At 41.9% G+C, this 27,047-nt stretch overlaps 4 protein-coding genes and 2 non-coding genes across 8 annotated transcripts in view; 5 read left to right on the top strand and 1 right to left on the bottom strand.

Moving 5' to 3' along the window:
• Nucleotides 1–1,545: 1,545 nt before the first annotated feature.
• On the top strand, nt 1,546–4,661 carry LOC103381822 (probable low-specificity L-threonine aldolase 2). Its single transcript, XM_025058047.1, has 7 exons — nt 1,546–1,598; nt 2,354–2,487; nt 2,605–2,693; nt 2,781–2,966; nt 3,392–3,529; nt 4,020–4,212; nt 4,307–4,661. Exons 1-7 carry the CDS (start codon nt 1,546–1,548, stop codon nt 4,627–4,629), a joined length of 1,116 nt encoding a protein of 371 aa, XP_024913815.1. The 3' UTR covers nt 4,630–4,661.
• Nucleotides 4,662–4,840: 179 nt separating this feature from the next.
• On the top strand, nt 4,841–7,242 carry LOC103381768 (probable low-specificity L-threonine aldolase 2). The gene is made up of 7 exons (XM_008314286.3): nt 4,841–5,262; nt 5,602–5,685; nt 5,777–5,865; nt 5,951–6,136; nt 6,224–6,361; nt 6,528–6,720; nt 6,800–7,242. The coding sequence occupies exons 1-7, from the start codon at nt 4,956–4,958 to the stop codon at nt 7,105–7,107; spliced, it is 1,305 nt and encodes a 434-aa protein (XP_008312508.1). The 5' UTR covers nt 4,841–4,955; the 3' UTR covers nt 7,108–7,242.
• A 707-nt stretch (nt 7,243–7,949) lies between these two features.
• On the bottom strand, nt 7,950–8,031 carry trnal-uag (transfer RNA leucine (anticodon UAG)). Its single transcript has one exon. It is a non-coding gene; the product is annotated as a tRNA-Leu (tRNA).
• Nucleotides 8,032–8,434: 403 nt separating this feature from the next.
• Nucleotides 8,435–18,912, top strand: eef2k (eukaryotic elongation factor 2 kinase). Of its 2 annotated transcripts, XM_017034721.2 has the most exons (19): nt 8,435–8,667; nt 9,397–9,662; nt 10,260–10,319; nt 11,091–11,191; nt 13,000–13,060; nt 13,251–13,288; nt 14,381–14,552; nt 14,675–14,824; nt 14,915–15,047; nt 15,150–15,277; nt 15,416–15,638; nt 15,735–15,793; nt 16,168–16,245; nt 16,583–16,639; nt 17,296–17,430; nt 17,512–17,700; nt 17,799–17,923; nt 18,043–18,221; nt 18,391–18,912. In XM_017034721.2, exons 2-19 carry the CDS (start codon nt 9,411–9,413, stop codon nt 18,513–18,515), a joined length of 2,265 nt encoding a protein of 754 aa, XP_016890210.1. In that variant the 5' UTR covers nt 8,435–8,667; nt 9,397–9,410; the 3' UTR covers nt 18,516–18,912. The 2 variants fall into 2 exon arrangements, with proteins under 2 accessions (XP_016890210.1, XP_024913374.1); XM_025057606.1 differs by lacking the exon at nt 10,260–10,319.
• Nucleotides 18,913–19,194: 282 nt separating this feature from the next.
• On the top strand, nt 19,195–19,276 carry trnal-aag (transfer RNA leucine (anticodon AAG)). Its single transcript has one exon. It is a non-coding gene; the product is annotated as a tRNA-Leu (tRNA).
• Nucleotides 19,247–27,047, top strand: part of polr3e (polymerase (RNA) III (DNA directed) polypeptide E) — a 13,005-nt gene continuing 5,204 nt past the window's right edge. For both annotated transcript variants that reach the window (XM_025057607.1, XM_008314284.3), the window contains exons 1-18: nt 19,247–19,600; nt 20,307–20,420; nt 20,837–20,887; nt 21,007–21,084; nt 21,186–21,301; nt 21,397–21,479; nt 21,733–21,840; nt 21,993–22,042; nt 22,128–22,247; nt 22,482–22,567; nt 22,883–22,927; nt 23,021–23,112; nt 23,363–23,483; nt 23,617–23,698; nt 23,798–23,857; nt 24,208–24,365; nt 24,451–24,512; nt 24,597–25,030. In XM_025057607.1, coding sequence (XP_024913375.1) covers nt 20,382–20,420; nt 20,837–20,887; nt 21,007–21,084; nt 21,186–21,301; nt 21,397–21,479; nt 21,733–21,840; nt 21,993–22,042; nt 22,128–22,247; nt 22,482–22,567; nt 22,883–22,927; nt 23,021–23,112; nt 23,363–23,483; nt 23,617–23,698; nt 23,798–23,857; nt 24,208–24,365; nt 24,451–24,512; nt 24,597–25,030 — 1,785 coding nt within the window. In that variant the 5' untranslated portion in view covers nt 19,247–19,600; nt 20,307–20,381. The remainder of the gene's footprint in view (nt 19,601–20,306; nt 20,421–20,836; nt 20,888–21,006; nt 21,085–21,185; nt 21,302–21,396; nt 21,480–21,732; nt 21,841–21,992; nt 22,043–22,127; nt 22,248–22,481; nt 22,568–22,882; nt 22,928–23,020; nt 23,113–23,362; nt 23,484–23,616; nt 23,699–23,797; nt 23,858–24,207; nt 24,366–24,450; nt 24,513–24,596; nt 25,031–27,047) is intronic.

Below are 27,047 nucleotides of genomic sequence, written 5' to 3'. Positions count from 1 at the left end.
ATCACAGTTTAGCATCAACTGTTAAAGCATTTCACACACCTAATCTCATACAGTAGACCTCAGCACAGTCTGGCAACATTTCTATTGCTTTTCTAACTCACTGATGTGGAACGAGTTTCTGATACTCACCAAAGCTGCACCCGGTATGGAAGCTTATTGCTGCCACACAGAGAAAAAATTACGTGATACGTTTTACGTTATTACGTGATAGGTTTCACGTTATTACGTGATAACTTTCACCTTACAGTGGTCCCTCTCTATATCGCGGTTCTACTTTCGCGCAGTACTGTGGTCCCTCAGTACATCGCGGATCTTTTAATCCAATCTTTAAACATTAAAAATGTTTTAATTTCCAATATTTTCATTTTTCTAGCCTACAAGGGAAACACAGTATTTAAGTAAACGAAAACGTTTGGAAATCTAAGATATATGTACTGTCCATATGGTGAGCTTTTAATTAATGTAGGGTATCTCAATTGGACACATGATGGCACTGTTGTTGTTGTTCGACTGTTGATAACAGTGTGGGGAGGAACGTAAATCATATAATAACTATCTCGACTCCACTTCGCGAATTTTCCCATTTCGCGGTGGGTCTTGAAACGCAACTACCGCAATAGGAGAGGGACCAGTGCATTTCTTGATAACTTTCACGTATTTCATTACGTGATGACTGTTAAGCACATTGAGTTTGCTTTGTACAAGAAATGCGCTCTATAAATAAAATTGAATTGAATGAAATGATGAATGAAAGCCCCCCTGCGAGGCAAGAATATGGCTCTGGAGCTGTTGGAGGGGTGGGTGTTGTGGATGGGTGAGTGTGTGTGGGTTCGTGGGTGTAAACAGTGCAGATGGCCCAGGGAAGAAGCTGTTTGTCAGTCTGGTGGTGTGGGACTTGATTGACCTGTAGCGTCTCTCAGAGGGTAACAGGTCAAACAGGGGGTGGGCGGGGTGTGAGGGGTCAGATGTGATGGCCTTGGCTTTCTGAGGCAGCAGGATGTGGAGATTTATTCAATGGCAATGTCCCTGTCATTGGTGTGGAACCCCAGGATTCACCTCCCTGTTAGGGTGGTTGGTACCTCTTGGTTGGGTGGACTCACCACCCTCAGGAAGGTTCAGGGGGGTTGGTACGGTGCAGTGTGATTTGGGTGGCGGTCATGGAGACTGCTGCCCCCGCGACCCGGTAACAGATAAGCGGATGGAAATGGATGGATTGATGTTTGTGACCCAGATACAGGTGGGGAGTGGAATCTGTAGTTGCAGGAGTTTGGTGAAGATAATGTCTGGGATGATCGTGTTGAAAGCCGAGCTGTAGTCCACGTAGAGCATCCTCACGTAGCTTATTGTGTGGAGTGTGAGGGCGATGGCATCCTCTGTAGACCTGTTTGCTCTGTAGGCAAACTGGTGGGGGTCGAAGGAGGGGGGAAGGCAGTCTCTGATGTGCTAGGAGACTGATCACTCCAAACACTGTCTAAATGACTACAGACCCATCGCCCTGATGTCTGAAGTCATTTAGGCTGTCTATGGCTGTCTATTTTTGGGGGGATGGGGACGATGGTGGAAGCCTTCAGACATGTGGGGACGGTGGCATGTCTCAGGTAGAGGTTAAAGAGGGTGGTGAGGATCCCTGCCAGTTGGTCTGGTCTGGACTTTGCTTGTCATCCAGGGGTTTCTGTTTGGAAAGACCCAGATGCGTTGCTTCTCAATGACATTTTCTACACAGTACTTGATGTAGAAGAGGACAGACTCGGTGTGTGTCTGTCCAGGTCCTGATGTTCAAAGATGCGCCACTCCGTGCAGGGTCAAGCAGTCCTGCAGCTGAAGGAGGGCATCATCAGGACGGGCTGTGTCACAAGTTTGCAAATAACTATATAATTTATTATTATTATTATTATTTATGATAATTTTAACTAATAACTTGTATTGCAAATGTGATCCTATCCTGAGGACACAATTATATTATATACTTACTACATTGTTTTATGTTCACAAATAAAACATAAGACCATGTCAAATGACAGAGGCAAAAGGTTTGAAGACAGGTTACACTTCAAAGGAGGAATCAGTTGCTGTGGTGTAAGTGACATACTGGTACTTGTAATACTTGAAATTAAGTGATGCAGAAGGCTCTACAGTAAAGACACCATTTGAGATACCCGCCTTGCTGGAGAAGGAGTCTTTTGTTAAGAGCTCAGTGTGATCTTCATCCTGTTACAAAAGTCTTTATAGACATTAGATTAGCATGACTGCCTACAGCACCGATTTGTCATTGACTAATAGTGTAAATATTTAAGGTCTGTGGCAGGCATAACTTGCAATTTTTTTTTAAAACTTTTTAATAAATTTTGCTCAGTCCAAAAAAACAGAGATTTTCATCAATATCTATCCTTTTTTTTTTTGCAGATTTACAGAATTTTGCAGCTGAAATGTTAGGAATGGAGGCGGCCCTGTTTGTCCCCACAGGAACCATGAGTAACCTCATCGCAGGTGAGCTGATGTTCCACCGGCAGAGTCCAAGTCCGAGTCCACTGTAATGAGTTCAAAAATGTGACCAGTGTACTGTTTGTTTGTTTGTTTGTTTTTGTTGTTGTTTTTGCTGTGCAGTAATGGTCCACTGTCCAGAACGGGGCGACGAGATGATCGTGGGTGACTTGTCTCATTTACACATCTACGAGCAGGGAGGAAGCGCACAGGTGAGTGAAGCCCATGGGTGAACGCCTGTTATAAATAATTGTTTTCTGCCTGTGAGATCCTATGGTGTGTTTCTGCGTTTTGTTCAGCTGGCTGGAGTCCACACCACCACAGTAACTACACTACCTGACGGAACATTTGACTTAGAGCAGCTGGAGTCCAGGGTACGCCTGTTTTACCCGAAGCCAGTTTTCTGTCATACTCGCCTCATATGTGTGGAGAACACACACAACATCCGGGGAGGACGTGTGCTGCCCTTGGATTTCCTGCAGGAGGTGTGTGTGTCTGCCTTTTATCTTTAGGGCTGTTTGTTTCTCCTTCCTGCTGGTTGGCGTGAGTGTGATCACATTCACCTGTGCCACCATCTCATCAGTGGTTGTGGATAAGACTACAGACTACAGGGGACGTCCGGTAGTTGATGTTTGTGTTCCTGTGAGTTTGTGTTCTTTTCCACTTGCTGCACCTGAAGGGATTCTCCCTCGTGCTGTATTTGTGTCCTGCTTCGTCTTCACGTAACAATCTTCTCTGTAAGGACAGTGAAATTTGTGAATAAAAAACAGGATGTGGAAGGAAAATGTCCATAGAATGTGTATACCTTTTGTATTATTCATAGTCCAAACTTAATTGAATACATATTTCATAGCTTTAAGGACTCCTCCTGATTGGATAGTTTCTCATTCATTTCATCTGCATTTCTTAGCTTCGAGCCTTGGCAGACAGACACGGTCTGTCAGTTCACATGGACGGAGCCAGGTTGATGAACGCTGCAGTGGCCCAGGGAGTGGCTCCATCCACCATCCTGCAGTATGTGCACACAGTCAGTGTGTCTCTGAATAAGGTGGGAGTGAAATACATGCTGACTTTAAACCAATCCTCCCATGCTGCACATCTCTTTTCTTCAGGTTACAAAAACGACCTGTTTGAGACTTTGCAATCCTTTTTGTTCAACCTGTGCACAATTTGTTCTATATTTTTGTTTATATTTCATACATATATGTGTGTGCGAGTAAAATATATATTACACTACAAAATATTACAAATAAAAAATGAAATTTTTGTTTTTGTAGATGTTTTTATTGTGTAAAATTACATTTACACTTGTGCTGTATATATTAAAGATGTGATCTTATATAATTTATTATCATAATAGATAATAGCTTTTTTGTTATATTTTCTATAATATATATGTTTACATAAACTTTAAATATATTACACTATATAGAGTTTGCTTTTATTAAAATGTCCTTGCATGAGACTTTGTGATGTCAACTGATATTTTAATTCAAATTCTGAAACAAAAGTGAATTGAGAATTCATTTTTCCCACAGGGGCTGGGGGCCCCTGTGGGCAACATCCTGGCAGGACCCAGAGACTTCATATCCCGGGCGGTGAGGTGTCGTAAGGCTCTGGGTGGGGTGTTGTGGCAGGTTGGTCCACTGGCAGCGGCAGGAAGACTGGCTTTAGTAAATATGAAGAACAGACTGGAAAAGGATCATCACAATGCGAAAACCTTTGCTCAGGGTGAGCAGCTTTCAAGTGTTCAAGTGTTGTCCCACATCATGTTTGCTCTGCTGCCATGTTTCTGCTCCTAACCCTTCACTTCTTTGTCCCTCAGCCCTGCTGGACTGTGGCCCTCACCTCTTCACTTTAGACCTGGAAGCTGTGGAGACAAACATTGTGCGTTTCTACCTTAAACAGAACCACTGGACTCCCTCTGAGTTTTGTGAACGTATGGCCCAGGTTTGTGAAGGAGAGGAAGCTCAACTGGGACAGAGGATAAAGGTTAGGATGATAGTTCATGTTGGAAATGCGGTGAGGGCTGTTTGGTATCATGGGATATCTGCTGAAGATACTCAGCTGGTCATTCAGAAAATACAATTTGTTGCATCTCAAAAGATGGAAAGTCTAAAGGAAAACCAAGCCCGTTCAGTTGCCTGAATTTCTCAGGAGGAAGTGATCTGGGTGACTGATATATATATATATATATTCAAATTTTTGTGTGATGACAATTTAAGGAATATTCTTTGTGTTCAATATAAACTATAAAACTGCCTTTTTAGAGGAGTTGTCTGAAAGGTTTTTTAATTCCTGTACAATCTGATTGTTGGCGCTGATATAGCAGCGCCATCTAGAGGTTCTACTTGTTGTGTGCATGCACTGATAGGTAATCCATTAACCGCCCTTGGAGGATCCAAAAGATCAATGTAGAGCATGTTGTGTTTTCATTCAGTTTGTGCTTTCTCGGCCGCCATCGATACAGTATCATGACTTTGAACGCAGTATTGTCGCGTAGATTGTTTACCTTATTCACCCATGGTAGCCCAAGTCTCTCAGTCGCTTCGTGGAAATCACATTTCGGTCTGGATGCAGCAACGTCGCAGGGACGAAGCTCCACTCGGTGTTACTACCAAACAGCGAAGCCCCGCTACCCCGTGCCGAAAAAGGCGTCTCATGTCCGGGTAGTGGACCTCCGCAGTGACACAGTGACCAAACCCGGAGCTGCGATGCGTCAGGCCATTGCTGAGGCTGAGGTTGGGGACGATGTGATGGGAGAGGACCCGACAGTTAACGGTACGAACGCAGCAATGATACTTAATAAATGTTTGCACGTTTAAAAGTACTGATAATAAAGTAACATATAATTCAGTACTATACTGTTACGTATTTTATTTTGTTTTTAAATAATGTATTCATTCAATACAATAACAGATCTGGACTGCAGACAGACCATTCATGCACATGCACTCTGTATTCATGTCGTCACTGTTTGAGAACTACTACAACTTTTTTTTAAAGATACTAACGTATCTATATATCCTGTAAGTTCTGGCTCGAGAGACAGAGACAGAGGTCAAACAGTTGATCCCACAGTTAATTCACAGTTGTTAGTCCATGACTTTTTATATGCAGAGCTACAGAGAATTGCTGCTGATATGTTTGGGATGGAGGCCGCGCTGTTTGTCCCCACAGGAACCATGAGTAACCTCATCGCAGGTGAGCTGAGCTATGACTGACAGTAAGAGTGTAATACCATTTTGATGGGGTTACAAAGGTCACCAATGTGATTAAACTCTTCATTATGCAGTAATGGTACACTGTCGTGAGCGTGGCGACGAGATGATTGTGGGCGATCTGTCTCATTTACACATCTACGAGCAGGGAGGAAGTGCACAGGTGAGTGAAGGCCAGGACTGAACACCAGTGGCTCCTGTTGAATCCATACTTGTGTGAAGTCAGATGTGCATTTGTGTCGGCTCAGCTGGCTGGTGTTCACGCCACCACAGCTACCACACGTCCTGATGGAACCTTCGACTTGGAGCAGCTGGAGTCAAAGATCCGCCATGGTTACCCAGATCCTCACTACCCTCGCTCTCGCCTTATATGTGTGGAGAACACGCACAACATCCAGGGAGGACGCGTTCTGCCCCTGAGCTTCTTGCAGGAGGTAAGTCTGTGTGTCTGGAACAGTGGTTGCCAACCCCAGTGTCATCAGAAACCAATCAGTGACTGATTGGTTTCTCTCCACCTGCAGGTCCGTGCTTTAGCAGACAGACACGGTCTGTCAGTTCACATGGACGGAGCCAGGTTGATGAACGCCGCAGTGGCCCAGGGAGTGGCTCCATCCACCATCCTGCAGCACACAGATACTGTCAGCGTGTGTCTCTCTAAGGTGGGAATAAAAAACCAAATAATGGCAGAGACAGATAGAAATGAGAATATAAGCTCTAACCCCAGAACCCTGAACTGTTTTTATATTTAACATTTTTATTAAGTAGATTATCATCTTATTCTATTTTGTAAATGAGTTCACAATTTTCTGTATGGTGTGTTCATAGGGACTGGGGGCCCCTGTGGGCACCATGCTGGCCGGACCCCGTGACTTTATAGATCAGGCGCTGAGGTGTCGTAAAGCTCTGGGTGGGGGGATGAGGCAGGCTGGAGTTCTGGCTGCTGCTGGGAAAATAGCTTTACTGGACATGGTGGGAAGACTGAAGGAGGATCATCAGAATGCAAAAACCTTTGCTCAGGGTGAGGAACGTTGTCTGTAAAAATGTAATCATTAACTTTGTTCCTTATCATGAGTTTTTAACGGGTTTTTCTCCCTCAGCTCTGCTGGACTGTGAGCCTGCAGTGTTCTCTGTAGACCTGGCGGCCGTGGAGACGAACATTTTGCGCTTCTGTTTAAAACAGAAAAGTTGGACTCCCTCTGAGTTTTGTGAACTCATGGCTCAGGTTTGTGAAGGAGAGGAAGCTGAACTGGGACAAGAGATAAGAGTTCTAATGTATCCTCATTTTGGAAACTCAGTTCGGGCCGTGTGGCATCTTGGGATATCATATGAAGATACTCAGCTGGCCGTCCAGAAGATGCATTTTGTTACTTCTCAGCTTTTAAAGAAAAACAATAGATCTTCCTAAAATGGAATGTTTACAATTTGAAGTCTAGGATTTAGATTTGATAACTGGAGTGATCCAATTGTGAAAATTGCACAATTTACATTTTAAAATTTGTTCTCATTTGCAATAAATATTTTCCATATGCTGTGGTTATAATCCTTGGTATGTCCTTTTAGATACACCTACACGAATGACCCAACAGTAGTGTTAGAAAATGGCAATATATGGTAGTACTAAAGAGACTTTTTGAAGAAATCTAAATCCCCAACCTTTTTGCACCAGCTGTTCATTTTAGAAACTAGCGTAAAATTACACACTTGCGCTTTCATTCATGGAGCAAAGTGCTCTATAAATAATTCACAGCTCTGCCATATTAATACATTAAAACATAACACATTGCAAAACAACTTTGAACATTAATTGATAAATATTTTATGATAATGTCAGCATAATAAACAGCGATACAGTTAAATTAAGAACCAATTTATTTTTAATGGATATTAAAGTCCTCAGTGATCTGGTAATTATGGAGCGTTTTATGGAGGCACAATTAGACTGTGGGGAAGAGAAAATAAATAATGCTTCTAGGCAGCGCTATCTGGGCACAAGCAACGTGTGTGTGTTGAGATGTGATGAAAACGTCAGAATTTTCTTTTAGATACAGAAATATATAGTATAACCACTAATGAAAACAGTTAAAATATCAATGATATGGCCACCAGATGGCGGCTGTGAATTTATATATGGAAACAGGAAGACATTAACAGTAAGCTACAGAAAATGAATACGCAAGGACCTGATTTTGTTACATATACTCCGTCTGTACAACCAACATTAAGTACACCGACGAAATGGAAAATTATTGGCAGCGGTGGGATTCGAACCCACGCCATCGAAATGACTGGAGCCTAAATCCAGCGCCTTAGACCACTCGGCCACGCTACCACACTGCAAAGCTCAGGAAGAACAAGTTCTTATACCTAGCGTACTTCATTGTTTACGGTAGAGAACGCGAAATAATATAGGAATAACGTTTTAACTTCTTCACATCCTACAATTGTCAAAACAGACATATGACAAATCGCTGCACGTTATATTTAGATAATGGACGTAGTATTCTTGGTAGCTGTACTACCGACTCGTGCATTGTAATTACCATTTATTTCTGAATAAACTGTACAAAAGCTTGTGTAGGTGTGTTCGATATTTGCAGCGTTACACATTAAGTGTACATTTATGGTAGTGAATACAGACGACGCCTCCGTTTATGGCGTATCCTGTATCCGACAGCAGTGAAGGCAGCAGCAGGCCTGGGGGCGTGTCTATGTCAGTGAACTGTGTGGAACGTGCAGATAGCTCTAGTCGCTGTGGTGGACGGTGGTAAACAACGTGTTCTTTTGCCAGGCACGTCCCGGGAGCTACAGGAGACGTTGGAGAACCGGGTCCGAGTCTTTGTTTTGGTCTGGGAGGAGTCTTGAACCACAGCGACCCGAAACTGGAATATCAGATCCTGAGTCGGAAGGAAGAATAATAAGAAGACAACGTACATCGGTGACAACGTACACATCGTGCCAAAATAAAGTGAGTTCATGCTTAGATGTTGATATGGGGTTTCATCGTGCTACTGCATGATGCTTTTATGTGAGCCTGCATGGCTTCACTCAGAGTCAGCGGACGATTAGCAACGCTGTGTGTTGTGTTTATGTTTCTAATTCCTCTGATCTGAACCAGACAACTGTCACTCAAAAATGTCTTTTACATTAGCAGCTAAAACACGGATGTAATAAGTTGGACATGTTTTACATGTTGTTATTCCATTCAGAATTGATCATAAACAGATGTTGATGCATGCTGATGCCCAAGATGTCAACAAACTTTGCACACAGCAGCACAGAGGCTGGTACAGCCAAGGTGACAGCTTGCTGTGTTCCTGTCCCATCATGGTTGTCACCTCTCATCCAAGAGGCTTCTTCAGTTCTGACTGACTACTGGGGAGTTCTGGTATTTAGCCTTCAGTGGGCTACATACCTGTAACAAGGGTCGTTGCACAAAGGTGGGATGGAGGTGTGGTGAAAGCCACCCTATTCTAAGGAGGGCAGAATGTAAAGTCACCAGGTTGGAGGTGTGAATGAGGAGTGGTACTATAGCTATGGACTAATAGTTTCACCTCAGCGACACTTTTGGCTGGGTGTCCTTTGGAATGAAACTGTGGTCTTGTTTCCAGTAAGGGGGTTGAATTTTTGGGGGAGAGAACTCAGGATGACATTATAGGTGGATGAAAGGTTTACTACAAAACTGTCTCCTTCACAGAAACAGCAGCCAGCATGGACGACGAGCTAATGTTCAGCATGGATGAGGAGGGCAGTGCCCAGAGACCCCCTGCCCAACAAAGAGGCCCAGGCCAGAGGACCTCCTCTCTCAGTGATGCCAACGCCAGTGATGATGACGACGATGAGGACCGCATCCTCTGTCCCATTCTTGGTGACCCAGTCAGGGAAATATGCCACTTCTTGAAGAAACAGGTTTACACCCGGCAGCTGTCAAACTCTCTTCCAAAGAGCAACTTTGTCTACAGGGTGAGCCGCTGCGACCACATTACCATTTAAAGCAAACTGCGAGGGAGTGCTCTTTGTGTTCTTTTTTTGTGACGCAGCTTCTTGCGCAATATACAGACTAGCATATATGCTTTTGTCGAGGAATTATTGAGGCCATTTGCATAAATTATTTTTGACATACAGGAACCTGTCACTTGTAACAGCATGAACGATAAAACGGAGAGATGAAAAATTAAGGAAATCCAAATGAGAATCTAAAGACCCTAATAAAGGTCTGAGTTAAGACAAAGGCAAACATGACTCAAATGAACACACGTTTTAAAACAAAGGTGTCAAGATTTATAAATACAAAAAAACTTGACAAATGTTTCTTTTGATGGTGCTATTCTTCTTCCTCCTTTGTACAGTATGTAAATGCGTCTTTATAGAGGAAGTGGAAAGTGGGTCCATCACGTTCGCTGACTGATGGAGGAAGTGTCAGAGTCTGGTCCTTACCTCATGACATTTTCTATTTTCTATTTGAACAGCATCTGTATTCGAGCCCCTGTGTGTTTTCTTTGCTGTTGCTCATGTGAAACATCTAAAGCAGTTTTTTCCCCTCCTCACTCCTTTACATAGAACGAAACAGAAACGGTGGACGAACCACGATCGTACAAGGTTATATCTGAGAGCGCACGGGTATGTTACAGGTTCAATTATATCTCTGTTCTCCCTCTCCACCAGTGATCATCCATGCCTCCCTCCATCCTGCTGTACTTTATGGCTTGCTGTTTCCTTTTCCTTCTGTCTTGGAATGTTTTTTTATTTTCATTCAGTAGCATCATGGTTTTCATCTTTCCTCACCCACCACTACTCTTTTTCTTGCATCCCAATCAACATTTCCTCCTTTCCCCAATGTGATTACCTTCTACTACTATAAAAACAAGAAACTTTTCAAACTGCACAACATACACACGTTACACACGTGTCATTTCAATTTAATTCTGTCTGATTTGTTGGGTTACGACTTTTTAATTAAAGGTTAAGTCTGACGTGAAAACCGAGGTCCCACTCCTGCTCACAAAGAGACGTGACACTCTATCTGTTAAAAACATGACCTTTCATACAGTGTTCCTCTTCATGTGAATCCCAGGCTCTATATATAAACATGTCTGGAACGCCTGCTGGACATGGACCGGTGTACGAGGAAGGCCTGCAGTTTAGTTCTGCACAGAGGAGGGCAGGACTTGTGTTACTGAGAAGATTTAGTTTACTACTAACTTGCGCCATGATTAATAACCCCTCCCAAGAAAGTGCACGTGGTCAGTTGCCCCAATGTTCACATGCACTGGGTTTTGAAATTATTTATATTTCTTTTTTTTTGTTCAGTGCAGTTTGTACTAAAGTCTTAACTTATTGGATTAACAAAACTCAAGTCATTTCTAATTGAAGTTTTTGTATTTTAAACAGGATGCATGGAGACATGCGATCGAAAAGGCCAAAGCCATGCCTGACCCATGGGCGGAGTTTCATCTGGAGGAAATCCCCACTGAGCCCTGCGTCCGCTACAGGTATGGAAACTCTGACACCAATTTGGCAGTGTTTTTCCATGCTCATTTCCATGTTTGACTACATTTGACGGAGTTAATGTTAACGAGTTAACATGAGATGAGACAGAAATCAGTAGTATATATTATTAGTATCTTTATGCTCTTTTCTGCCAGTATGATAGATCATTTAATAGAAACAGAAACAGCTACAGGAGAAATCATAATAAAGAATACACACGTTGTGTGTATGACCCAGTTAGGCTCAAGTTATGTAACATCCCATAAGTTATAGACTGCAGAGAAATCGTGGATTTTCAGGAGCATGTGTTTTTTTTATGTACTACTTTTACCCACCTGTAACCCTAACCCCTCTGTCCCTCTCTTATGCCCCCTGTAGTATGAAGTGGATGGAATGGCAATCTGAGAACATTATGTTCCCACACGTAAAACCCCCCTCAGCCAAGTTTTAAATGCCATTACAGTGGAAGTGACGTGTTTAAAAGCTAACACTAAATTACATCACATGTTCAGCAAGTAGTAGTTTAGGAAGTAAAATCAGGGTAAGAAGAGTTTTATATTAACCATGGTTGACGTCTGCAGAGGCTGAGTGGACAATGTCCAGCACACACAACCGTCTCCTGTCTTTCACGGTGTAGGTCATGCTAATTCAAAAACAAATCTTTCAGTTACATGACTGATTTCCTGAATAGATAAGCAGTAGAAAGAGTGGAAAGAAAGATCTTTAAGACATGAAACATTAGGTCAAAAACAATATCTGTCCACTGGGCAGTGTTTAAAAAGGAGTTCATTTGTTCGACCAGTGTGCATGTAAAGTTGTCTGTATTTGTTTTCATTGGGGACTCCACAGCTGCAGCTGCAGTTCATGCATCATTCATTAACCCAGGGCACCTAGCCAAACAGACTTACTGACCCAGTGTGTGGTGAGTCTCCCATGCTAATGCTCCCTTCTTATAGACTCACCTGACGCTCCTCGTCCCCTGTGAATCCAAAACGAATGTGGACAAACTGGCTTTTTTAAGTTTCTATTAAAAGTACGCACTTGTGTTTTGGTTATTGTTTATTTTAAGAGACAGAAATGGACGTGTTGGACATTACGATTTATAACAGCTTGTTCACAAACAGTCTTGTGAAGGGCAGAGAGCAGCTTGGCTTTAATAAATCTGAAGAGTTTGTGTCCTGTTTTTATGAATGCGTTGTTGCAGAAACAGAGAGGACCAACTCAGTGTGAGCGATTTATGTTTTTACAGGTGAAAAACACAAACACGGCGTCAGCAGAAGTAGTGGTGGGTCCTCACTGCAGCAGGGGGTACAGTAGGAGTATTTTGATTTATTGCTAAGGAACACGAACGAGAGCTGATTGGTGCTTGGATGACTGCACTTTAATCAGCTGACTGCATTCGATCAGATCTTGGAACAGAACATGCCCACATGCATCTGATTTTCAAGCTACAGCTTGTACACGGTACAGATTAATTTCCACGTCACAGGGGGAAATGGGGTAGTCTGATGTCTGTTGCAGGCTGATTGAAAGGGTAGGAATGCACACAGATACAGGAAAGGGTTTGACTGTTTGCACAAGAGATGGAGCTGATTATGAACCTAAGTCAGTTCTCCTCAGTTACAACAGTTACAAATAGACAGAAAGAGAGGTAGGGCTGAATATAATTCATCATCAGTCATCAGGTGTAATTGATAGATAAATTATCCAGAGGAACTGTTAACTGAAACTGTATGTTTAAATGGACCCAGACCTTTTCTTGGTAGTGTTTCACTAATCCTCATCATTGTTTACTGTCTCCTCCTTTTAGGTACAATGCCGTCAAAGGTGAATGGGCTCAGGACCAGGTCCACATCAAGATGGCAACACAGGTATTGCTCTTGTTTTATCTACAAAATTCAATGAATTTGAAAGATAATTCAACATTGCTAAAAATGACTTTGTTGTTACTTTGTTTGTTAAAAAATGATCAATTCCAAAAATGGAACTAACCTACACGTCCTAACATGTACACATGTGAAACATCATGGAGCCTCTAAATGCTCATCTGTTTTCTTACAGCCCTTCGGTAAAGGAGCGATGAGAGAGTGCTTCAGAACGTAAGTCAAAACATTTTTTCCCCTGCGCTCATTTATTCTCTTTCAGAGGTTATTGCCCTTATGTTCTAGATACATCGGGGGGTGTTGTCTAAGTGTAAACAAAGCAGAGTAGTAAATGGTTGGTCTTCCATTCTGGAGCTATTAGCGATTCAGGTCCACATTCTTCACATTTCAAGCACTCACTCAGGAGAATAGTGGCTGAAGGATTCATCATTTTCCCAACCAGAGATAGTAACGAGAATGTGACTGTGACCCAGCTGTACAAAAGCTGTGTTAGAGCTCTTCAGACTTTCTCATGACCAGCTCCACTTTTGAATCAGATACTGCTTGACATTGCAGAATAAAGGGAAGACAGTGTGTGTTGGTGATGTGTAATCCTCAGTTATGTGGGAAATGTGCAGTTATCAACAGCTCCCTCATTAGGAATATAAAAAAAGATATCTCCCACAAAACCCTTGGAGAGGGTAGTGTCCCACTGAACAAGTCCAGTCATGGTAGAGCTAAATGGAATGCTCATGGTGTGGTTCCCCTGTTGTTTATGACCCGGGGTCACTGCAGACTGATCCCAGGTCTGTTTCCTCTGGTTTATGGTCTGTACTGAGTTGTATAGACTGTCGTTGTTTGAATGATGAGGATGTGGAATCTACGTGGTTACATTCTACCTGTGTGTATTCTGTTAAGGAAAGGAAGGAAAGTTAACTCGTTGTCATCGTGACACAGCACACCACTGCACACAACAAACCTCTGCATTTAACCCGGGTGCCCGGGGATCAGTGTGTGTGGACGGTGCCTCTCAGTGGTAACTTGGCAGCTGGTGGATTCAAACCTGCAACCTTCCGGTCCTTCCTTAACCACTTCCTTAACCACTAAGCCACTACTGCCCCTGTTAAGCTTTAATAGAGCAGCTGTTTTCACACTGTCACCTCAGTGGCCTCCAACAACTTGGACTGATTGACATATAGACCAACCTTAATAAAATGCATAGTCACACGGTCATGATAAATGTTTACTGTGCTTAGAAATAACTGCACAAATGTGAATGTAAAATATAACAAAACTAAATGTATTATTTGTCCAAACTCTTTTCCCCAGGAAGAAGTTATCCAACTTCTCACACAGCAGCAACTGGAAGTCAGCGTCCAACTATGTGGCCAAGCGTTACATGGAAACAGTGGACAGGGACGTTTACTTTGAGGACGTCAGGCTGCAGATGGAGGCCAAACTCTGGGGAGAGGAGTATAACAGGCACAGGCCACCGAAACAGGTACAACAGCACAACCTGCTGGTTCTTACAGGGCTGTGGCGTTCCAGCGTTCTTATTAGATCAGTACAGACCCCACCATTAGCCTCGTTGATGTCCGTGTGACGTCTGTGTATGGTCCTCAGGTGGACATCGTGCAGATGTGTGTGTTGGAGATGACTGACAGACCTGGTAAACCTCTCTTTCATCTGGAACACTACATCGAGGGCAAGTACATCAAATACAACTCCAACTCTGGCTTTGTTAAGGACGATAACATTAGACTCACTCCACAGGTGAGCAGCGACACACATGGATTTTTATTCCTGTACAGCGTAGCTATTCTGTATGTTTTCATTCCATGTTTTCTGTAACCCTCCATCCAGGCCTTTAGTCATTTCACCTTTGAGCGTTCAGGACACCAGCTGATTGTGGTGGACATTCAGGGAGTTGGGGACCTCTACACTGACCCCCAGATTCACACAGAGTTGGGGACGGACTTTGGAGATGGGAATCTAGGTTTGTTGTTGTTGTTGTTGTTGTTATTGTTTACAGTGTTACACAGACGATCAAACCATTTGATCTGTCTTTAAGAAGTTCCCTGTGTTTCCTGTGTTCCAGGAGTGCGAGGCATGGCTCTTTTCTTCCACTCTCACCTCTGTAATAGGATCTGTAAGAGCATGGGCCTGATGCCCTTTGACCTGTCACCTTCAGAGAAGGTGCAGCTGGACTGCACCAACAAACTCCTGGTAGGATTAAGGACTTCTAAACAAGTGTTTAAATATTTGAATCTTCACAGATGAAACTGTTCATAAACAGAAAATGTTTCTCAGGAATTATGTTTTTATTTGTTATACTGTATTTAAATAAACTTTGTTTTACTTCAGAAATCAGCGAAGACGGTTCTGAGAGGTTGTGAGGAGCAGTGCGGTTCTCCTCGTGTTCGTACCATGTCAGGAAGCAGAGCTCCTCTACTGTTGACCCGCATGTCTGAGACTTCTTCAGCAGACGAGAACATGAGCGACGCGGACTCGGCTCCTTGCTCCCCTCTCTCCCTCTCCTCACCGTTTGCTGCGTATGGGTCCATGACCAGGTCTCCTGTGGTTTCAGGTGGTGAAATTTAAATGCATTTTCTTCTCACTGAGATTTGTGCAGCAAACGTATGGAGATCACATCCTGAGCAGCCATGTCTTTGTTTAAATGCAGGTTTTACTGGGATGAATGAACACGAGAGGCTGCACAGTAACAACACAGGGGAGCGCAAGGTCAGAGGTCACTGGCTTCAGCACCCAAAACACAACAAGAGGCATTATTTAAAATATATTCTATTGATATATTGTTTCAGTTACAAATGTAAAAATATATCTTTATATATTTTTCTTCTTAATAGTTTTTGATTTTTCTGATCAATTTGATTGAATACAGCTGACAAAATGTATTTGGTACGTGGTACACATTTACACATAATTACCCACTTAAAATTACTATTTACTGCTTATTATTTATTTAACATTTATTTTTTTCTTTTGCTTTTTAATTTTGTTAGTCACTGTTTAGAATAGGATAGAATATGTTAATTTTAATGTCATGTCGTGAATTGTCAGGAGTTGTCTGAGGTTTGTGATGATTTTGTCTGTAGGAAAACGAGAGTGGCAGTGACAGTGGATGCCCCAGTGAGAAGAGGAGTGAGGGCGACATAAATTACCCCCTAGAAGGGGTAAACACTTTTCTTATTGAGGCAATTTTTGATAAAGCGTTTTGTTTTTGACATGCATCGTAACTTTTTAAAAATGTCATAGTATATTGATGTCCATAGAAAGTGTATATATTTTATTTACGTTGCAAAAAAATAATTCAGTTATATTTTTATTTTCTCAGTTTCATTTAAAATAACGAAGGTTGTTTTGCTGTTTAATATGTAAAACATTTTTAGCGAAAAACGTTTTTTATCAAGCTAAAATTCTGTCGTTGTTCTCTTTACTCTTTCTTACTCTTGGACATTACAGTCAGAGAACTGGCAGTTGGTTTGTAATGCATGTTGTATCATCACATAGGGCCATCATCGACACCACAGACAATATTCCGAGTCAGATGAGGACAGTGTCAGACGGGTAAACAAACCGAGCCGTCAATGTTTGAACGTCTCCTCCGCCTCAGTCATAATCTCTAACTTTCTACGCCTTCCTTTCTCTGTTTCATCATGTTCATCTCTCACCATTCTCATTTTAACCATTCTCCTCCTGATCCCTCTCCTCCTCCTCCTTCTGTCGGGTGTCTCCCTTCATCAGAGGAAGGTGGTTGCTCCTCCAAGAGTGTCTGCCAACCTTTATTCAAGCACTCCTGACAATGACTTGGTGATTAAATGCATGAAGTCTTGAACAAAAATACTGACTCAGTGAGATTGGACCTTGTTGCTGCAAACGTGAAGCATGATGTTGATGTTGAGATGCACAGAAATTTGAATCTGGAACCATCTGCCTCTGTTTCACCACCTTTCATTCTTTCTAATGTTTCAACACTATAATCCTTTGTGTGTGTGCACACGCACTCCTGCTCACACATTTACCATTATTTTGGAATCACTGAATGACAAACAGGGGTGCACTCATTCAGTAAACAATAAAAAAGATGATTATTGTCAATGGGCGCACTCCTGAAAAAGACGCATCTTCCATCAGATTGCGCTTGATTTCCTGCTCATCACAGAATTGATTCTCTAGACAATGTGTCAAAGAACAGAAGAAAACAGTTTCCCTTTTTTGCTAAGCTCACGGAAGAAAAGTGGAGCTTCTACCATTCGACCCGTGCTCATGTTCACCGATCATCGTGTGTGGCCACTGAGGTGGAACGACTCAGCAGCTCAATGCTGCAGAAGAAAATCGGACAGTCAATTCTTGGAAAGGTGATTAATTCATTATATGAATTAATAATTATCAGATAAAAGACTCTTTAAATATATCTGAGAGGCCTTCCCTCTGCACAGGTCCATCTGGCGATGGTACGGTACCATGAAGCAGGACGCTTCTGTGAGAAGGAGGAGCAGTGGGACCACGACTCTGCCATGTTCCACCTGGAGAGGGCAGCTCTGTGTGGAGAGCTGGAGGCTATTATTACTCTGGGACTGTGCTGCCTACAGCTGCCTCATCACATCCTGCCCGACATGGATCTGGAGGTACCACAATCTGAATATTTCATGATATTCTTAATCTGACTTTAGGTAGTACTGAGTATGAAAATATTCATTTTTTCTTTATTTTGTCTTGTTGACAGGATAATGCAGGAAACAGAATGAAAGGATTCAAGTTTCTTCTGCAGGCTGCCGAGGCTGGTGACAGATCTTCTATGATTATAGTGGCCAGAGCTTATGACACAGGAGACAATCTGTCAGCTGACAGGTCAGTAAACTCGTCCCACAAGGTTGGAGTAATGCTGCCTCCTGGTGGCATTTACATTCCGTACACTATCTACTGTGTTATGGTTTGTTTAATTGTGTCTTTTATCTTAAACAAACCAGGAAGCAGGACTGGCAGGAAGCAGTCCACTGGTATGAGAGTGCAGTGACAATGACAGACTATGACGAGGGCGGAGAGTTTGATGGGGTGCATGATGAGCCTGGTTATCTGCTGATGGCCAGACAGGCAGAGATGTTCCAAGTGGGAGGATATAACCTCAAAGCAGACCCACAGAAAGCAGGTCCGTCCTCACAGTGGCGTCATCCACTTCACTAGCCACAGAAATATTCCATAACAGTCAGTCCAGTCATTATATGAAAAATACAGACACTTGAAAGCACGTCTTAAACTCAAAGCCATTTTATGGAGCCTTCATCTCAAGGGTCACATCCTCTCTTTTCCCTCCACAGGAGACTTGTTCACAGAAGCAGCAGATGCCGCCATGGCAGCCATGAAGGGCAGACTTGCCAACCAGTACTACATGAAAGCTGAAGAGGCCTGGGCGTTAATGGAGGAGGGAGAGGACGAAGAGTAAATCTGGATACACATTTACATCACAGGAAAATGCGACACGCATTCATGTGTCTGAATAATAGTCAGACAAGACATTCAGGAAACAGCCTGGATGGTTAACGGTTTACATATTTTTTATTGATTGTTGCTTTTCTATCGGTGCTGGTGTGTGTGCCTTCCAGGATGAGGTTCACTTTTCTTCCCTTCCCCCTTAATGAATCCTAATTCCTGTGTTCTTAAAGTTTCTATGTCTGGTTACCTTCTGACTAAGTGACTGTTGAATGAAAAAAAAAAGTTGAACAAAGACATTGTTTACCGACTTTTCTCCCAGACATTAACAGACCTTCATTAAATGGAGTGTTAAAAATGTTGGAGTATAAAACTGTAAAATAAAGTTTGAGTGGTTTATCAGGGGAAAATGTTGTCATTTGTTATTTTTAAGTTCAATTCTAAGTTCTATTATCTCCTGAATACCAGTACAGTCAGTCAATAAGATTAATATTATAAGGGGATTTCTGTGGATTCAACACAAATTACCTGAACCTTTCTGGTCATGTTTCGTTTGTGAATTTAAAAATAAAGATACACCTAAACTGCAAAGCACGGCTTTTTTCCTTAGAGTAGCCCACATAGTAACTCACTAAGGATTTTCAAGTCGTCTAACTTGTTCATTAAAAGATATGTCTAAGCGGTCGCATAACGGTAGCGTGGCCGAGCGGTCTAAGGCGCTGGATTAAGGCTCCAGTCTCTTCGGGGGCGTGGGTTCGAATCCCACCGCTGCCATAACCCTTTTCGTTATGTGGCTGTTAAATTTTACTCCCTAAACATTTATGTGGGAAAATTGTTGACTTTTGGTTTCCAGCGGTTAGAATATTCCACAGTGAACAGAGAAAATTTGCATTTTGAAGCCGCTCTGCATCATGGTCCTGGGCTCCTCCCCACGTGTCTGTGTGGATCGTACAGTCAACATGGTTAGACTCACACCACACGAGCAGACTTCAGCAGCGGTAGCTACAGTAAGACGTTAGACCCCTGCTGCCTACTTCATTTCCGGACAGTTCTTACACGGATGTGGTGACCAAAACGAGATATCGTCGAAGTGAGCAGGTACGCGGGTAACTTGTGCGGATTTAGAGCGGATTTGCCATTGTTTTAAAATTACAATAAGACTCAGAGACTGGTTAGCATTGCTAACGCTAGGCTAATGGTTCTGCAGCCTTCTGTAACCAGTGAGTTAGCGTTGCTGCTAACAATGGCTTCCATGAAAAGATTAGTTGATTTTTCCATTCAGTTTTATATCCCCTAAAGAAATTAAGATATATTTATAAAGAAGTTACCTGGGAACCTAGATTGTTGTACAGGCCTGTAAAAAGTTACCGGCGGTTGGATGCTAGCTTGTTGTGAGAGCTAGTGTAAACAGAAACAGGTGTAAATCTGACGAATCATACATAAACAACTAACGTTTTAAGACAACACATGTTTTGACATCGGCCGTCGACAGTGTTTATTGCATCAGGTAGAAGTCACAACCAGCCAGGTCATCTGTGTTACACTGCGTTACATCATTTGAGTTGTACCTGTGTTTGGATAGGATGGCATCACCTACAGACACGTCCAGGGTGCTTTAATCAACTCAATTAAAGGTTTATCAAAGTCAGACTAAATACTGGATTTTTGTTGCTCTCAGTCGGATTGCTGTTGCCCTTGCATCGCCTGTTTTTCCTCTGTGACCAGCTATTTGGGAGCTGCAATGGCAGCTGTAATCTTGCAGAAAAAAATCTTTATATTTGTCATTCTGTTTTTCTGTACCTAGATTGGATCTTCTGGATCAGCTGCCACTCCCTTTGCACATCTCTGGCATCTCCGCTCCTCGTTTGCTGACATCAATATGGCTAGCGGGGATGATGATGATCCGGTTATAGAAGAGGTTTGTAATACACCATAGGATAGTTCTACGGTCAGCAGTGGAAGGAAGGTGTCTGTCTCTTCAGTGTGCGGCAACTGCTGAACAAAGAAAGGAAATGGATATAACATTTTTAGTAGGAACCCCTCATTAAGTGAAATGAAAGGACTGTACTTTCAAGTTGAAAGTCTGGTGGTATAAAGTGTTTGTTCAAAGTAGTTTACATTGAGTTATTGTTAACATAGAAAGTGACGCGTGACATAGTTTCTGTAATTGTACATGCAGAATTACAACAAACCCAAATTCACCAAACAATTAAAACAAAGGGAAAAAAAAGTTGACACAACAAATATTAAACCCTCTGTCTGTCAGTGAATGAAATTAGCCTTTAGTGTCATGCAGTTGTTTGTTGTGTGAACCGTTTCTCTTCCTTCTTTCAGATTGATGTATACCTTGCCAAAAGCCTTGCAGATAAACTCTATCTTTTCCAGGTAAAGTCTCTGTTCATGAAGGTTCTTGATTTAATCTCACACCTTCACTCTGCAAACTGATTAAGTTAAAACCTGCCGAGCATCATGAAACATTAACCACCATCATGTTTGTGACACAGTATCCTGTTCGACCTTCCATTATGTCCTATGATGATGTCAACCACTTGTCAGCCAAGATCAAACCCAAGCAGCAAAGGGTATGATTGGCTTTTGTCTCGCTGTCAAAAATCCTTATGGAATCATTGAACAAATGATTGAGTCAAAAGTTGGTTGTGACATGTTTAGGATTTCTGTGCAGGTGGAGTTGGAAATGGCCATGAATACCACAAGTCCCAACTACTGTCGTAGCAAAGGAGAACAAATAGCTTTCAATGTTGACGGCACCGGTTACGATGACAGCAACACCTATGCATCGTATGTATACTCCCGTCCTTCAGCTTAGCTCTTCATCTTTGTGTGTCTTGTCTTCAGTCAGATTGTTTAACCATTTTTAATGTTTTCTTCTGCAGGAAGTTGATGGACAAGCAGACCTTCTCCTCAATCCAGGCCACCACCAACACATCCAGATATGCTGCTGCTGTGTTTCGTAAAGGTCTGGTTCAGAAAGCAGTATTTCTGTAGTACCACTGTGTTTTGTTTGGCCTGACTTTAGTGTTCCTGCTTGTAAATATACAAATGTCACTCATGTGTTCAAGCAAAACAGTATCTGTGTCATGCTCTACATTTTAACCTTTGGATCGCAACAGGACAAGTTAATTTGAGACAGTAGCAATCATCCACTGTGTTATTTCTGGAAACAATACAACATACACTTCTCTGATAATATTATTGATTCACATCTGCAGGTGAACTTCACATCACACCTCTTACTGGAATTCTGCAGATGAGACCGAGCTTCTCTTACCTGGACAAGGCTGACAACAAAACGAGGGAGAGGGAGGCAGCCAATGAAGGTGAGTGTGTTTGCTGTATAAGTAAAACAGTTTAGTTTTAAAAAAATAAAATAAAAAAATATATAATATAACATTTTATTTATGTTCACCTGCTGCTATAGGTTCAGCTCTGGCAGTACTTGTATTAGACTTCTTATGTCTTCTGTGCCCAGGTGGAGACTCGTCCCAGGATGAAGCTGAGGAGGAAGCCAAAGCCATCACTGTGAGAACCTGTGCATACACAAATGGGAATATAATAAGTGTAGCCTGTCAAAATGTGTGACTTTTCTTCTCACGTTTGATTCTAGGTGAGATTTGCACGTCCCGAGTCTGAACAGGCTCGACAGAGGAGGATTCAGTCGTACGAGTTCCTCCAGAAGAAACAAGCAGAGGAGCCTTGGATTCACCTGCAGTACCATGCGGCCAGGGTACAGAGTTTTTTTTTTATTTACCTAGTAAACGTTGCAAACTTTTCCATCAGCAGATATTGAGTATTCATTACTGAACCTTTTTAATAATCCTTATAACTTTGAACCATTTGTGGTTGTAACAAGGTCAAATATGATGTTGTTCAACAGGGAGCTGTGTTGATTATAGCTGGCCCAATATGTTGCCATCTTTATTTAAATTTTTATTTTGTCTTTGTTATTGGGTAAATTTAGGACAGTCGCTCAGAGCATGAAAGGCAGTATCTCTTCTGTCAGTCTGTGGACGCCTCTCAGAACTCTGAGCTGGTGAAAACTCCCAAGTGAGTAACATACATGTCATGGCAATGTGTGTGTATAATTGTTGCTGTTTGTAATTTTTTTATTTAAATGACAAAAGGAATAATTATTTGCTCTTGCATCACCTGTAATGTTTTTTAACATATAACATATAAACATATAACAATATGTTTAATAACATAACAACATGTAACAACATAATAACATGTTTAATAACATATAACAACATATAACATATAAACAGTGTGTTGCCTTTGATACCACTTTGTTTGGTCTTCTGTGGTTCCTGATGCTTTAATCCTCACCTACTCATCTGTGTCTGTAACTCCATTTCTCAGGGAGTACCTGGACATGCTGATGCCACCGCTCACAGAGGAGAAGTTGTACGTATTTCTCAATATTTAAAGAGAACATTTTTAGTTATGGACAGGTCCTCTTTTTCAGAAACGTGAACTTCATTACCTTTTGTTTGTTAGTGTAAAGCCTGTCGGTCCCAGTAATGTGTTGTCCATGGCTCAGCTCCGTACGCTGCCACTGGGAGACCAAGTCAAGACCCTGATGAAGAACGGTAACTACTGATTATCTTGTGACTTGTTTCCCTTTCTTTAGAATTTTTCCACATTGCAATATTTTTTTTATATATATTTCATGCTGCTCATGGTTTTAGAAGAAAGTTAAAATGGTAAGAAATAGGGTAAAATAATTCCAAGTATTTCTTTAACTTTTACATACCTTTTATGTTCATGGCTGTGAGATTTTCACCAGCCTTTGTTTTCCATGGATGACTGAACCGCCTTCTCTGAACTTCTCTTCTCCAGTCAAGGTGATGCCCTTTGCTAATCTCATGGGACTTCTCGCCTCGGGCACAGACTCAACCTCAGTTCTGCGCTGCATCCAGCAGGTGGCACTACTAGTCCAGGGAAACTGGGTTGTTAAGAGGTGAGTGTCAGCAATTGTTTTTTTAACACAATCAGGCAAAATTCACCCAAAATTAATTCATGGAACAGTGTCCAGGCAGCTAAGTGATATCCTTAGTGCTTGTTTTATTTCCTTTTTTGCTTTTTTTTTTCAGTGATGTTCTGTATCCTAAAAACACCTGCAGTCCTCTCAGTGGTGTCCCTGCTGAGGTCCTCTGTCGTGGCAGAGACTTTGTGGTGAGTTGCAGAGACTTTAAAATATGAAAACGTTCTAAATTGCATTAAAGAATCCAGTTTGTTTCACAACTTATTCGATACCATTTCTGGATTCTTTAGTTGTGGAGATTCACTCAGGAGCGATCGGTTATGAGAAAGGAAATTGCATCAGTAATCAAGGTATGGATATGATCTTAGCTACCACAAATGGAGAATTTGAAAAATGTCCTCTAGTCATTGACAGATGAGGCCAACTTGTCTGTCAGTTTTTTCATCAACACAAATAGAGAATAATTTGATTATAAGTTGTTTTTGCCAAGACCAAGGAAAGTGAAGAAATGGGGCAGCCTTTAAATACATGAAAATGTAAGAGAGAACAATGTGAGAAATGCTCGGTTCCATCGCTTCTTTGAAATCTCAACAGTGTTGACTCTGAATGCTGTGTTCCCGTTTCCCTGGTGGCAGCAGTTGATCCACTTCATTCACACTGACATAATAAATACGTATCCTTCCCTTGGTCTCTTCCACAGCTTCCTCCAGAGGATGTGAAGGAGTTCCTGGAGCACGTGTCTACACCTCGGGTTAACCGGGGCTGGGAGTTTCTGTTGCCTACTGATGTAGACTTCATTAAGAAACACCAAGACATTGCTCACAGGCAACACATGCTGTGGCTTGGCATCCAGAGCAAGTAGGTTAAAGTCGAAGAACCAGGTGTGAAATCATCAGGACATCATAGTCACACACCAAACTAACTCTGCTCTGATTTGATCAAGGTTGGAGAAGGTCTTTAATTTCTCTAAGGAAGACTTTATGCCAAATAACTCTCCTCAGCCTGGTGTGTAGTGACTGCTCATCATCAGCACATACAGCTATGCAACAGACAGGTGTCTTAACAGTAACTGATGTCTGTTTTTTCCAGAGCCCATCCAAGTAAGTGGAGAGCAGCGTTTAAAGATGGCCCAAGAGCGAGCTCAGGAGAACCAGTCGTCTTTGCAGAAGGACCTGGATGCCAGAAAGGCAGGGAACGGTGGCCACATTCAACATGAGCTAATGGGGGACACAGATGTGGAGGCTATGGACACGTCTTCCTCCATTCCCAACGGTTCGGTTAATGGATACTCCAGTGGCAGCCCGCCAGATCACGCTAACGGCACTACGCCATCATCCGAGCTGCAGGAATTTGTGACAAAGACTTTCAGGAAGCACTTTGTATTGACGCTGAATGAATTTAAAAGGCTATTAAACCTCCACCTGGCTTCCATGCCAGCAGGATGGAACGTCTTCCCCTCTGTGTCGGACCACATGCTACAGGATGCTATGCTGCTCTGCCACTGCAAACAGATATTGGTGCCTGTGAGTATCCAGGCAGGAGTGGAAAAAACCCTTAAACTAAAAATATTATATGTATTTCTTCTCTTCTTTTTCTCTGTCTGTAGTCAGTATGACTCAAAGATCTTAAAAACAGAGTTAGTCATAAGACCCTACCAAAAGTATGCACAATTTTCAGTTGTTGGTATGAATAATAATAAATAATAATAATGTCTGCTAAAGTCGAAAACGATCAGAAAATCGATACACATTAATATTCTGCAAGAATATCACAATGAAAAGAATGTTACTGTATTCTGAAAAAAAAGTGATTTTTAGGATGAGTTAACTGGCTGGACCACAGACTATCTTCTTTGACTAGCAAAAAAAAATACTGTAGACAGTCATAAAAGTGTTTGGGTTTGAATTAAAACTTAATCCAATGATTGACCAATCCTACATTATATTGGAAGAGAAAGAAAATATCCAGTCACTTTTTGACCCCGTGGCTGCTCTACACTGATGCCTAAAACAGATCTGTGCCCTGTTGTACCTGCATATCAGGTAAAGCACGCACAGATTACAATCCCCACCTTGTCTTGGATTATCTTGAACGCAGGTTTCACTGCACGCAGAGATGTACTGGTTTTTCCGCGTCTCACTCAAATGAAGAGATCAATTTTCAAAATAACGGCTTTAACGATCGCATTACTCTGGAGCACTTCGCTGCATGTAAAGAAACAGGAGTAATGAATGAAAGCAGAAGTGCTGCTCAGGTTCCACTGATACCTGGTCATTTGATACCTGTGTGAGTCGTCCTTCAAGGTTTGGGCTGAAGTGACAGTGTACAGGTTTTGTATAGATAGTTGTAGCCTGTTGTCAGTCATGTTTTTTTGTCACTGTGGTTTTTGTGCCCAGAGCAGGGACTTTGATAGTTATTCTGCCTCCTTGTCCAGACTTAGGTCTTATCCTATCTTCTTCCTTGATGTAAGAGGATTTCACCTCCAGTGTGGGGGATAATGCCGGAGAGCCATCTTTATTATACAACAGATCATTAGCCTCCAAATGCAGCTCATTACAACTGAAGGAGGAGATCTTAGTAGTAAATGTTGTTTGACAGCCTGATCTTTTTTATGGGTTCAGTTTGTTTATTACTGCTTTCTGAGTAAATACTTCTGTGACGTTCTACAAAAACAAATGCCCCTAAAATCTTTCCCAGTCGAAGGGATTATTAATCCAGGGTGGAAAATATAAAGCACATTTCAGCTAATTCAGACAATGCAGTTTCCTTTTTTTTTATAGATTATTTAGCGTAGCATGGACAGAGAATCCTTTCTGTACAAAGCAGGACTTTAAACATGTTAACTAAAAACAACCCTGATCTTATAATCCTGTCATTTCCCAGCTTTAGATCAGTACATCTGTGTGATTTTAAACCTATTTTTGTAAATAGAGAGCTTTATGTTAGATCAAATCAAAGTGTTTGCAGTGTGAGGTGAATTCAGTATTTTCTGATTGTACAGTAAAAGAAACTGGAACGTATGATATCAGAAAAAAAAAATTGAAAAAAAAAAAATTAAATTACTTTTGATATGCAAGGAAGACAGACACACCAGTGTTATTTTTCTGCTGCTCCCAATCTTTTCTGAATGTTGTTGTGATCAATGGGTGTGAGATTCTCATACCAGAAATTGGTGTTGTGGGGATTTGGGAAGAACTTGTACCAAACCGCCCTGGTATTTATTTCTTATTTCGCCTCTGTAATTTCCTTTGCATACATTTAACACCCTACCCTAAATTGAACATGGAAATTTTGCTAATCCAAAGTCAAACTCCTTGATTGTATGCTAAGATGACAAAATACAATGAACCATTGGAATCAGTGGCATTAATTCACTGTCCAGTAAACTATCAAGGTTGTTATTATCTGACAGGGCTAACAACAAAAAAGAAATACCAAGTAGATCAATCAGTTGTATAGTTGACTCACACATACCAGGCAAGGGAGACCAAAGGACCAGACCTTCCCCCCCCCCCCCCCCCCCCCCAAGCGTGGTGTACG

This window comes from Cynoglossus semilaevis, chromosome 8 (genome assembly GCF_000523025.1).
Source record: "Cynoglossus semilaevis isolate Cse_v1.0 chromosome 8, Cse_v1.0, whole genome shotgun sequence".
Taxonomy (NCBI): Eukaryota; Metazoa; Chordata; class Actinopteri; order Pleuronectiformes; family Cynoglossidae; genus Cynoglossus; species Cynoglossus semilaevis.
Note: the sequence above shows the minus strand (reverse complement) of the source record. Positions and strands in the feature narration are given on the sequence as shown.

Bases quoted from the DNA above. Each gene is read 5' to 3' on its own strand.
- LOC103381822 (XM_025058047.1), top strand. From the start codon at position 1,546: ATGGGGACGATGGTGGAAGCCTTCAGACATGTGGGGACGGTGGCATGT. The intron at 1,599-2,353 runs GTAGAGGTTAAA...AATTTTGCTCAG, and splicing joins GGGACGGTGGCATGTCTCAG to TCCAAAAAAACAGAGATTTT. The intron at 2,488-2,604 runs GTGAGCTGATGT...TTTGCTGTGCAG, and splicing joins CATGAGTAACCTCATCGCAG to TAATGGTCCACTGTCCAGAA.
- LOC103381768 (XM_008314286.3), top strand. From the start codon at position 4,956: ATGACTTTGAACGCAGTATTGTCGCGTAGATTGTTTACCTTATTCACC. The intron at 5,686-5,776 runs GTGAGCTGAGCT...TTCATTATGCAG, and splicing joins CATGAGTAACCTCATCGCAG to TAATGGTACACTGTCGTGAG. The intron at 6,137-6,223 runs GTAAGTCTGTGT...CTCCACCTGCAG, and splicing joins CCCTGAGCTTCTTGCAGGAG to GTCCGTGCTTTAGCAGACAG.
- eef2k (XM_017034721.2), top strand. From the start codon at position 9,411: ATGGACGACGAGCTAATGTTCAGCATGGATGAGGAGGGCAGTGCCCAG. The intron at 15,794-16,167 runs GTCAGAGGTCAC...TTTTGTCTGTAG, and splicing joins ACAACACAGGGGAGCGCAAG to GAAAACGAGAGTGGCAGTGA. The intron at 17,431-17,511 runs GTGATTAATTCA...CCCTCTGCACAG, and splicing joins GACAGTCAATTCTTGGAAAG to GTCCATCTGGCGATGGTACG.